Source organism: Temnothorax longispinosus, chromosome 11 (genome assembly GCF_030848805.1).
Source record: "Temnothorax longispinosus isolate EJ_2023e chromosome 11, Tlon_JGU_v1, whole genome shotgun sequence".
NCBI classification, from domain to species: Eukaryota; Metazoa; Arthropoda; class Insecta; order Hymenoptera; family Formicidae; genus Temnothorax; species Temnothorax longispinosus.
In genome coordinates, this window is record NC_092368.1 from 13,294,458 (window position 1) to 13,307,149 (window position 12,692).

The 12,692-nt window shown below is 38.0% G+C and overlaps 1 protein-coding gene across 4 annotated transcripts; it reads left to right on the forward strand.

Moving 5' to 3' along the window:
* The first annotated feature begins 809 nt into the window (after positions 1-809).
* Positions 810-4,222, forward strand: LOC139822443 (protein FAM8A1). Of its 4 annotated transcripts, none has more exons than XM_071794153.1 (6): positions 810-968; positions 1,243-1,498; positions 1,853-1,963; positions 2,044-2,164; positions 2,345-2,468; positions 2,580-4,222. In XM_071794153.1, the coding sequence occupies exons 2-6, from the start codon at positions 1,261-1,263 to the stop codon at positions 2,910-2,912; spliced, it is 927 nt and encodes a 308-aa protein (XP_071650254.1). In that variant the 5' UTR covers positions 810-968; positions 1,243-1,260; the 3' UTR covers positions 2,913-4,222. The 4 variants fall into 4 exon arrangements, with proteins under 4 accessions (XP_071650254.1, XP_071650255.1, XP_071650252.1 ...); XM_071794154.1 differs by having other exon boundaries at positions 829-977; XM_071794151.1 differs by having other exon boundaries at positions 852-1,112.
* Positions 4,223-12,692: the final 8,470 nt, after the last annotated feature.

Consider the following 12,692-nt stretch of genomic DNA (forward strand, 5'->3'; position numbering starts at 1 on the left):
AAGATTATCTTGGATTCTTTCCTGTATGTGTGCGAAATCTAAATTGATAATATTTAAAATATATGTTTGCTGTGCCTTTTCATTAAATTATTCTTTACATTTAACTCATTAAATTATCAGAATAAATAAATTTTTAATTCTGTTTTAATTAAATAATATATTTTTTTTATTTAAATTATGTTAAGAATATATAAAACGTTGTATTAAGCACAATTATTAAAAAAAATCGGAGCACAACTCAGCATTTATATTCTGGCTGCCAAATGTTAGTGATTCCTTGATGAAACAATAATTGGGATAAAATTCCGAATCACTATTTTGGACAAGTCTCAGTTATCCTTTACTTCTGATACCAGTCTTAACTACCAGAGGTCGGTCTTGAATGATTTCGTTTTTGTCATTTACGTTACAATTATACCTTTAAAAAACACTTTCAAGAAGTAGAATGAAAGTAAAAAATACCACACAACATTTTTCTCAAAGAATGCTTTAAGTTTAAACCTTTTTCTTGCAGTACTTTTGTTTAATTTTAGAAACAGGTTCTGATCGATTTATTGCTAGTATATTTTTATCAGCAGATGATAATATACGTATAATAATCTAGAATTTTCACGTAACGGGCAGGGGAAAATCACAGATCATTTCAATGTTAACAGAAATATTATATATAGCAAAAAACTATTTCTCAAGATTTTATAAAAATAGAAAATACTCTGAATTTTTGTCAAACTTTTATTGATAATGTTCTCAGATAAGAAATGCGCCTTAGATGTCAGCCTAGGAGTTTTCCCCACGATTGAAGTCTGGGGGAAACGCTGTCGTGACGGAAATTCACTGGTCTATCGCAACCATGATCGCAACAGTAAAAAGCTTTACATTGTATCCATTTGATGTCGTACACGTCAGTGATAGACAGCAGCGTTAGCTAGCGCGTTTACGTACGAGCGTAGTGATTGATTGCTACAGAGGTATCGAAAGTAATTTGCAATTATTTACAATTAAATATAACGTTATCAGTGCGTTTGTTTATCTTCTTCCGACGCATCTTGCATTTGTGCCTGTCAATTGCTTCCTAGCATAAAAATTAATCGACGAAGTGACAACGGCTCTACGTACGTGTCAATTGTCATTGTTTTGTTATCGTGCCAAACGAAGGGGGGAAATTTTAGAGCGATATAAACGTCATATCGACAGCTTCCACGACTTTATTGAGTGACGAGCCGATTTATTTTCTTACACAAGTGAAGCGGAGAAGCCAAAATGGCAGACGACAAAAACGACGACACGCCGGGGCGGGAAAGTATTCCGGATTCCGAAATGGAAACCGAACGTACTCCGGATTCCGAAAGTAAAATGGATCCGGCGGAGGAGAGATCGCGATATTTCAAAAAGTTGGAAGAATGGTACCAGGAGGCATACGCTTGGCAAAGTTTCGCAGCGTGGTTCCCGCATTACGTGATGTCAGGGCAACCCATCATTAATCCGAATCCGACACTTGGTACGATGAAACGCAAGTATTTTGAAATCATGTGTGACATTTCCAAGGGCAAAAAACCAAGAAATGACTATCTGTATTTCGAGTTTATCTGTTATATTTTTGTTTATACAAATATATGTAATACGTATTTCTAATAAATTATTAAGATATTGTACTCTTGTTTTTAGACAAATTTAGTGATTACAGTTGTGACTACATAATAAAGAACAATTTTAGACCAATTTGAGAAACTGTCGAGATATAGCTTCAGTAGCGTTAAAAATGAATTGAAGTTTAAAGAAGACATATGATTTCATACCCTTCCAACCAAATATCTATTTATATCAAGTAAAAATTGATAAATATCTTTTACAGCATCGTCTAATACACAAGGGGTGATAAATGTAGACAGACAGAATGAGACAGCGAGGCAAAGGAGGCCTCAGGAACAATCCGCGGGACCCTTCCAACCTCCAGGAACTGATGGTTATTAGTCTTAAATAAGTATTAGATTGTTACATATTAAATATCGTTGATTTATGTCTTTCTTAAATTTATCGATTCAGGTTACGAGTATCGAATTCCTCCGATTTGGAAGAGGTTCGCAGCGGAATTTATAGATTCAACAATGCTATTTCTCTTGAAGTTTTCCATCACCTTCATCGCAATCGACGTCTTCGACTTTATGTAGGTAGAAAAACACGGCAAAAACGCGTATAATAATGTGTATAATAATTAAAAGATATTTATCAAATTTCACTTGTTACGAATAGATATAACTTGTCAATGCGATTCTTACAATCATAATTTATGTCTATTCAATTTTTTCAATTTCTAATATTTTTAACGTCTTTTTTAATGCTTCAGAGACATCGAGGATTTAGATTTGTTGCAAACAAATTTACGTATTGATTATAAAATGGCTCTGGAGATGACTTATGGAATTCTGATTCTGGAAGTAATTCATCGCGTGATAGTTTGTATCTTTGAGGTAAGGAAACTCGAATCCATTGATATTTCATAAAGAGATTACACAGTCTTTTATAAAAATAAATCCACACAAAAAGACTGAGTTAATTTTTTTTTCTATAAAACGTTTCAGGCCTTCTGGCTTCAACATGGAGTGTACGGTCTTATTGGCGGTGCTACTCCTGGCAAGTACATGATGGGTTTACGGGTGGTTCAGTGCCGAAGCATAACTCCCGTTGAACGTCCGAATGAGCCAGATTTAGTCTTGGTGAGCCCCGGAACCGATCTGGGCCTGCCGTTAGCATTGGGCCGGTCACTGGTGAAGAATTTCGTGCTGGCGTTCGTATTCCCGATTTGTTTCTCCCTGTTCTTCTTTCGGTTCAACCGAACTGGCTACGATTTGATCTGTCACTCCATCGTCATAGAGGATCCCTACAGAAATAATAACCGGCCACACCAGGAGTAGTCCGTCTGAGGGACGATTGCATGGAATTCTCTCTGTGATGTGTACATATGTTGTATGTGCTTCTTGTACCAAATGCATGCGGGTTCATGTGTATGGCGTACGTGTATATACGTGTAAAATAAATAAAGATTATTATTGCGGCTAGAAGCCGTTTCAGAAATTTTCTTATCCAGAGATTGGATTGTACATACATGCAAGATTTTAACTTTCTGTAGCAATTCTTTTACGATGAGATACGTGAATCGGTTTAATTCTATTGTGTCACTTTGCTGATTTAATAGAGAAGGTTAATATTAAATTAATCCAATCTTTGTACTAAATTATTTTGCCTAGTTTCCTAATAAAGTTGAAAATACACTTAAACGTAAATCAGTCTTTCTTCTTTATGACTTCAGTAATGTTAATGTTACTGATGAGTAATTCCTCAAGAAGACAGGTTATCTGATGTGTCTACGGTCAACCATTCCGTAACGGTAGACGGACGTTAGCAGCAGCAGAGAAAAGCTTGAGGGCCTGAGAGAAGCCATTCTGCATCCCGGTCAATCCCAGTCTTTTCCATGGGACCGTCAAAAGCCTCTGTACACTAGCGCCAGTACATCCATTTTCAAAATTGATACTACGTAGCCATGTTCATTTTCCGATACTGCCGATAAAACATCATTTTGGTGCGCGTCCGTGCTACATCTGCAAATTGCGTGATTTCATCTGGTAATGCACAATTTAATTTGATTTAATCTAGTACTCGTATCAAGAAAAAGGTATATGTATATAAGCAATATTTTTAAAGGCCGTCCAATGCGTTTTGGACTTTGCATTTTCTTAGTTATAAATTAAATATTAGTTTTTATCTTAGATTTTAACTAACATCCGCTAAAAACAGGTCAACTTATAGAGGCCCTCCACCGCCCCCGCCAATTCCAATCGGCGGTCCTCTTTTATTTACAATATACGTTTTTGTCACATTTCTATCATTTACTTTATTTCTCTTACAATTTACTTTACAATGTAATAATACAACATTATAAAAGAGTTATTACAATATACATAATTTAATTACGCATGTACACAATTTATATACATGATACACATATATAATATATGTACATACATATAATAATTACATAATATTTACAGTAAAATGCAATATAATACAATTATCTATAAAAAATTGGTATTATTTAAAATAAAAATTTATATTTATTATTGAATATTAATTTTTAATATATTAAATAATTTTTATTATAAAAATTAGTATTATTTAATATACATTTGAGTTGTTAATATTAAAAATATAATTATATTTATTATTATATTAACAATATTACTTTTATTTTGTTTACAATTTTTTCTATCGAATTTAATCCCCCTTGTCCCTGCCTACCCGAATACCTACCTACCTACCTGTATTCCGCGATCTATAGTCCTACCTATCCGTTTTCCTACCTAACCGTGTTATATAATCTAATGGCGTTTTCGATTTAGGTATACTACTCGACCCGACTCGGGTCGCATCAATGGACGTGGAATACATACATAGATATGTATGTATTCCACGTCAATGTTGCTAGAGTCCTGTATACATGATGCGACCCGAGTCGGTTTGAGTCGCAAATCGAAAACGCTATATAAATATACAAAACTTTAATGAAGACCGCGACATGATTTATAAGGGGCCTGATTTGTTGGTTGTTCTAGTAGGATACCTGAACGGGAGGGGAGGGGATATCTCCAAGTGACACAATCACTTGAGATGTGAGAAAAGTGGAATTGGGGGTTCTAACACTCGCGCGATTGGGATTTAATTGCGGTTTTTCCAATCTCGCACTTATGCGAGAAAATATAGAGAAGATAGTCCTTTGGGGCAAATAAATAAATAAATAAATATACGCAATGTGAATAGGAGAGGCAATTAGAGCCAAGCGCGGTAATCAAAGCGCAAACAATTTATAAAAATAAATAAATATATATTAACGTACGTTTCGACACATTATTCGTGTCCTCTTCAGCGTTAAAAGTTACATAAAGTCAAATACGAAGATTAACAAAGATAATAAAAAAAAAGTCGAGTATAAGGCGTATATATATATATATATATATATATTCATTTTATATGTTACTTTATTTCACCATTGCAATGTGGTCAATGTTGACCACTTACGTTTAATATATGTATATCCAATCTTCTTTCTTCGGGCTATACTGGACTTACCTTTGTCGCTCCCGGCCTTATGCAATCTGGTCACATTTCGACCAGATCAAAAAGAAGGAGAAAAATTCCTTGTCGGATTATTATCATCGCCGAAGGATAATATTACGTTCGATTCGAATTACACGCAAGCATCGATTGTATAAAAAACAACGAGAAGTTAATTAGAAATATATATATTTTGCAACCCGATTTCCCTCGGTCTCGCTGGCCGAGGGGCGCGGCTGCAAATTAATCCGCGGACCACCAGACGATAGCTCCAAGGAGATAACGAAGTCACTTCTCTTACCGTAATTCCCGTATCTGAGGTCTTGGGCGATACCATTTGATTGGGCGCGAGGTGCGATTATAGACGCGCACCACGTCTCGATAGCGTTCTCCTCCTTAGTCTCGCCACAAGCTCAGGGCGTAGCTCCGCGTGAAAGGGATGAAGGTGGAGAAGGAGCGTGACGCAAGCAACACACAAAAATAAAGCCCGACGATAAACAATATTAATGAGATATATTTCCTTCAATAAGCGAACAAATCGTATCGGGAAACTGAGGCCGGCTCTCGCTTAAATGGCCGGTACCACCGCGGTACTCGGATCGGCCGTTACAGCACGCGCGAAGTGCGTGATGTTCACGCCCGCGAGGCTCCCTCCGCGAGCGAAGCTCTCAAGCGAGCCTCGCAATCTCGATTCTAAGCGCGACCCCGCGATAACGCCAATCCGCCCACGCCTTAATCCCCGGATCCCGAACGCACGGCAATTCTTATACGCAAAAACGCTCATGATTCTCATACACTCGACATAACATTCTCACACGCTCGACATACACGATTCGCACACGCACGACACAAGATACAATACCTACGCGCAACGACTTCCCGACTGCCAAATCGTTCCCAGTCGGTAGTCCCGAAATGACCATCCGCGACGTCTCGCAAATGGTCCCAAAATGGCTAGACGCGGGCCTCCCGCGAATAGCCCCAAAGATAGCAACGCCAGACAATGGCGAGCTCGCGAAATTCCCTTTCGAGCAGACGCGACGATATTTGCCCGCGCACGCGACGCAAAATATCCGCGAGGCTCGCGATGCGCCACAAGGTGCCCGGCGCGGTTCCTCCCGACACGCACACGGGACTCCCGCACACAACGCAGTTACACGACCGCAATACACAATACGCGATTACACGAACGCACGACCGGTGCCTCACGCCCCGGGACGCGATTGCGCGAACATTTCTCCCCCGTTCTGCGACAATACGGTCCTCCTCGGCGCGAAGGACACCCCGCTACGCTACGCACCACGGTTACGCAAAACGCTATTACACGACACACTAATATACACCGGAGCGTGCCGCCCGCGGCACGCCTCCGTCCACGATTCACAAAACACGCACGACGATATACGCGAATTGACTGCCGGTCATACGCAAGCTTTCGAGTAGGGCTTTCAGATATGTTTCTGGCTACGATCTCGGCCGGCCACGCGCCCGCGATCCCGACAAACAGCCGCGACAATCTTCCCGGCATCCACAACGGCGGGAGCCGGTATCTAAATACGACACGTAATCAGGCTGATTCACACGGCAATCTATTCGATATACGCGTTTGCCGTTTACTGGCGCCGGGTCGCGACCGAGATTCAATTAGTAGGCAGCACCGGAGTGGAGATCTTACAATTAGGCTGTTCGCTGCTGCCCGGCGGCGTCGGGGCGCTCCTCCAGGGGTAGCTCCTCGTTCGCGGCTAGATCGACAGTGAGGAGCGGTCGGTTCGGCGGGACCACGCCGGGCCCCCGCACTTGCGCCCTCAAGCTCGCGGTTCTTCCGCCCCGCCGATTGGTTGAGTGTGTCGCCCTGTTCGCGACGCTGCAGACGATTTCCGCCATTTTCCCGCGGCCCGTTTGATTTGGCTGCTGGTTGTGCACGGGTCCCTCGCGGTTTCCCGCCCGGCTGGCCAGGCCGTGGCGGCGTCGCTCGGCCCTCGGGGCGCCGTCGGGTGAAGTGTGCGGGTCGTCCACCCGCGCTGCATCGCGGTGGTGCACCCGTGCTCCTGCTGCGGCGGGGCCGTGGTACGCTGTGCGAGACATTTTCGGCGCTTTTCCAGCGGCAGGTCCCGGTGGCCCGCCCGTCGGCCGACCACTCCGCCGTGCGTCCTCCGAGCGCCAGTTCCTCCCTCGTCGCGACTATCGTCGTTACATCTGGTCGTGATCCCACGCTCCGGCGCCACCCGTCATCCCTACGGAATTTAGCTAGAAAAGGTTAGTTAACGCGGGTAGCCCTTCCTCGACCCGAGTCGAGGCGCCATCCCGGACCTTCCCCTCGGCCGAGCTACCGTCTGGGCGGCGGACGCGACAAATGTCACGTCACAATATATATTATATATATATTTCATAAAAACTAACTGTACAACAATTCAATTAAACATTGAAAAATATTTATGCAACACGTGCATGGAAAGTGACCCATTACGCACGCTGCGCGTGCGTGATAGACCACTTTCTAGGCACTTGCAACATAAAATAGGGTGTGCAAGCCGTGCGTAAAGATGAAAATTCCCGGGCGCGGAGTTGACGCACGAGCCGAAGGCGAGTGCGGTAACCGCACCCGGGAATTTTCATCTTACAGCACTTGTTACACAAATAACTATTCTAATTCTGTTATTTACTTAAGAATATTGAATAACCGTTTTTTTTTTTATTTGGAATCAAGTGCATGAAATAATTTTACTTCGCGTTATATGAATATCTTAATTATATCTCGCAAAAAATTGAAATTTATAATGCGGACAAAATTAAAAAATTAATAATCGGAAAATTTCTCGATAAAAACCGACCGCGAAAACCGACCCCGAAAATACAAAGATGCGTAATTGTGCATGTTCATGCGACACGCATTTTGAAAATATATCAAGTAAGATATTATACAGAATAAATGACATGAGATCCGAAAAAAAGTAACTTAATTCCCGCACAATTGATATAATTGGATATTACAATTAATCAATAATTGCGTTCTTAATTGTATAATATACGCAAATCTTTATATAAACTTATACATATCGATATAAATATATCTCATTATATTTTTCATTTTCTACCAAAATTACTTTTTATACATATATTCATATATATTACTGTAAAATTGAATATATAATTGTACTATACGATCAATTCTAAAATAATTTAAAAAGGTTCAGCGTTTCTTGACAGAATAATTAGAATCTCACGTCATACATTACTTTATTGGCACAAAGCCAATTTCTCAATCAAAAATAGATGAATAGGCTACAAAAAATTAGGATAAAATCGATGCTTTGTTAAAATAAATTTTAGTAATTAATAACCATTATTACATTTTCTATAATAAAATATATTGCATAGTAAGATCAAAATATTTCTTATCTCTATTATTCATGTTTATATTTATGCATACTAACACTTTCTAAATATATCTATATATTGGTTTTTTGCATCAATTTATATAATATTTAATTTTGGATAAATATGTAGGAAAGGAATAGATGGATATATATATAAATAACAGACATCCTAACTAATTCATAATTTTCCCCTATCTATAGATATTTCTTTTTTTATAGCACCTAACACAATATCTTATTTACTCATCGTATCTCTTGTTCAAGAAAAATAATATCATAAAAATAATTCTTCAGAAAAAAATCTAAATAAAAATTTTATATTTTAAAAATTTATATCTATATCTATTAAATTAATTGTGATGGTATTGTTTTATTTCTTATTTCTCTGTGTTTTTAAAATATATACATATATAAGCAGAATTTATAAACGTAATAAAATTTCGAAAATTTAATCTAATTCTGTATCTTATACTAATTTAAATTCGCGAAATAAAATTCTGATATATTTTGATAAAATACTTTATCATATATTTAAAATTTAGAATTTTATTCAACAATTATTTATGTAGAACGCGGCAATTCGTCAATATAATTCGATAAACTATTATGAGCTCTTTGCGAAGTGTGCGAGTATTTCCTCAAGCACAATTCACATTAAGTACAATACATCGATAAATAAGTGACACCAACATTAAATATTTTCCGTAATCAGTTTTAGCCCATTCATTTTAAGGCAACGGATCTACGAGATGTAATATTTTTTTATACTATAATTTATTGTTACAATTTGATATGTACCGAGATACATTTTTGCTCTATAGGTATTTGATCAATCGTTGATTCGTTATCTCAATGAAAAAAAAATCTGACTCGAATCCGATGCGCAACGGGCGGAGTTAATCAGCCGCGTAGCTACGATGATACTGTAACAGTGTAACATACAAACATAAGAATAAAATTAAAGAAGCGCTCAAAATAATTAACTTTTTAAAAGATAATTCTTATTTGTCTCTAATTTGTTTTTCAATAAGATAATACAATTATCTATTTCCCGAAAAAGATCTTTACAAAAATAAATTTTTATAAAAATTTGGATAATTTCTCTTGCTTTAATTATTTTTAACTTATCGAGATCAAATAATCTGAATAAATGGAAAAGAATTATTATGCAGATAGGAGATGATACCCACCCCAAGGTTGCTCCGCCGCGGCGCCGGGGCCCGATGTTTCTCCCAGACCTCCTCCTCCTAAGAACAAAAGTTTTGCTTGGGTAAAATCCTCGTGCTGGGTACTGGGTCTTCCCACCTTGCCAAGGTCGTAGGGTAGACCGGGGCACGTTGTCACACATTTGGTTCAATATGTTTTGTATTTTTTACATTCAATATTTAAGAGTACTTTGATATGCCAAAATTTCGAGTGAACCCTCAGCTTCAATTGGACAGTATCGAATTTTGTGTGATTGTTACTCTACAGTTGTTACATAACAATAAATAACGACAGGTCGCTTGTGACAACGTGCCCCATGACCAGGGCACGTTGTCACATCAAATGTAATTGCATGCAAAATGTTATCCAAACTGTATTCAACGTAAATATCAATATATTATAGTGCGCTGTAATGTAAAAAAGTAAAATCCTTCACAGAAACATTTATTTTATTTCAAAAAAGTACAAAAAGCACGAAGTTTTCGTCTTAATCTAAATACAAGAATTCCACTCGAATGCGCAACTTATTGATACACATTTTTTTCTTTTATAATCATGTCGGTGATTAAACATAAAATATTTTTACTCATCCGAATTGAGCGTCAGAGATAAGCAGCCGAGTGTGATAGGCGCAACGCGCCCGCGCTCATATACGCACTGTTTTATTAATAAAAATCAAGTTATCTGAAACCAAGAAATTTGTAAACTTATAGTTATCTGTAATAGTTACACGAAAAATAATTGTCCGCTGAGGTTTTCCTGAGCACTTTTCCACCGCGAAAAACTCAGCGGACAATTATTTTCGTGAAACTGTTAAAGTTGACTATAACTTCCCCAAATTTCAGCTTTTTTAGTATAAGTTTACTCAGCGCATATTTTTCGCATGTTTGGGCGAGAAGCTGACGTACAACCCCCCACCATGAAATCAGCTGACTATTATTTTCCGTTTATTTAGATCATAATAAACGTACAAAGTCTCAGCTTTCTTTATGTCGGTTTATTTTTATTATAATTATACGTGTGTGGGTGGCTGCCGCGGCAACACCCACCGCTACCATGGAAGCTGACGTTCACTTTGTTTATTAGCAGACCGAATTGAACACTAGCCGAAAATCTCAGATTTCTTAAAATAATTCACTTAAAATGGCAGCTGGCTCCCAGACTATTAGCACGCGCCGGCTATGCCACGATGCCATGCATTTCGGGTATTGCTCCTCGCGTCTCGCCGAATGCCGAGTCTCGCGTTGACAAATCGACGATGCGCTATACGTTACATTACGTATAGCGCATCGTCATATATATATATATATATATATAATATACTATATATGTATATATATATATATGTATATATATATATATATATATATATATATATATATTTAAAATTTATAAATATAAAGATTGAAATTATAATTAATTAAAAAAATATTTATAAACACAAAACTAAAATTCGTAAATGTAATGTATAGAAATCCCCGTTCTGGCAAATTTGCTCTTATATCAAAAAAAGGCTTACATTAAAAACCTTTACTTTAGCATAATAGTATTTAAATTTAATATTTAAATGCATAACAATAATTACATATTAACTATATCGAGAAAAAAAGTAGTTTATAATGTTTTTTTTACTCTTATTAAATTTATATTAGCTATTATGTCTGTGAAGTTGGCCCCCCTTTTTCAAAATTCGGAAATTTTTATTAGAGTTCTGGATTCCCCAGAAAGAGTTCTAAAGTTCTCTGTAGTTTTTAAAGAGAGTTTCGTCATTTAATGTGGTAAAAACACCATTTAAAAAATGGGGGGCTAACTTCACGGCGCCCCCCATTTTTGAAAAAATAAATTTTTTATGGTAGTTCCGGATAGATTTCGATGAGTTCTAGAGTTCCCTATAGGTTTTAAAAAGAGTTCCGTTCAAATAAGTCCAAAAATCAATGTCAAAGTTAAACAAAAAATTTTCATTTTTTTAAAATCAATTTTTTATGGTAGATTCAGAAAGATTTCGACGAGTACTAGAGTTCCCTATAGGTTTTATAACGCTCCGGCCAATATTTCAAAAGTTACAGGCCCTCAAAGTACCGCACCTCGAAAATATTCTAAGCCCTGAGGAGTAATTTTTTTTCGGAAATCGGCAGTTCTCGCTGGAGTTCTGGTGGCCCCCCGAGGAGTTCTATCGAAAACTATTAGGGTCCGAAACGCTCCGACCAATATTTCGAAAGTTACAGCCCTTCAAAGTACCGCGCCTAAAATTAAAAAATTATTTTACCGGAGTTCTCGCGGGAGTTCTGGTGGCCCCCCGAGGAGTTCTATCGAAAACTATCAGGGTCCGAAGCGCTCCGACCAATATTTCAAAAGTTACAGCCCTTCAAAGTACCGCGTTTAAAATTAAAAAATTATTTTACCGGAGTTCTCGCGGGAGTTCTGGTGGCCCCCCGAGGAGTTCTATCGAAAACTATAAGGGTCCGAAACGCTCTGACCAATATTTCAAAAGTTACAGCCCCTCAAAGTACCGCAGCTCGAAAATAATCTAAGTCCCGAAGGCTAATTTTTTTAAATTGGTCGAAGCGCTTCGAACATTAATAGTTTTCGATAGAACTCCTCGGGGGGCCACCAGAACTCCCGCGAGAACTCCGGTAAAATAATTTTTTAATTTTAGGCGCGGTACTTTGAAGGGCTGTAACTTTTGAAATATTGGTCGGAGCGCTTCGGACCCTAATAGTTTTCGATAGAACTTCTCGGGGGCCACCAGAACTCCAGCGAAAACTGCCGATTTCCGAAAAAAAATTACCTCTCGGGACTTAGAATATTTTCGAGGTGCGTTACTTTGAGGGCCTGTAACTTTTGAAATATTGGTCGGAGCGTTATAAAACCTATAGGGAACTCTAGTACTCGTCGAAACCTTTCTGAATCTATCATAAAAAATTAATTTAAAAAAAAATGGAAATTTTTTGTTTAACTTTGACATTGATTTTTGGGCTTATTTGAACGGAACTCTTTTTAAAA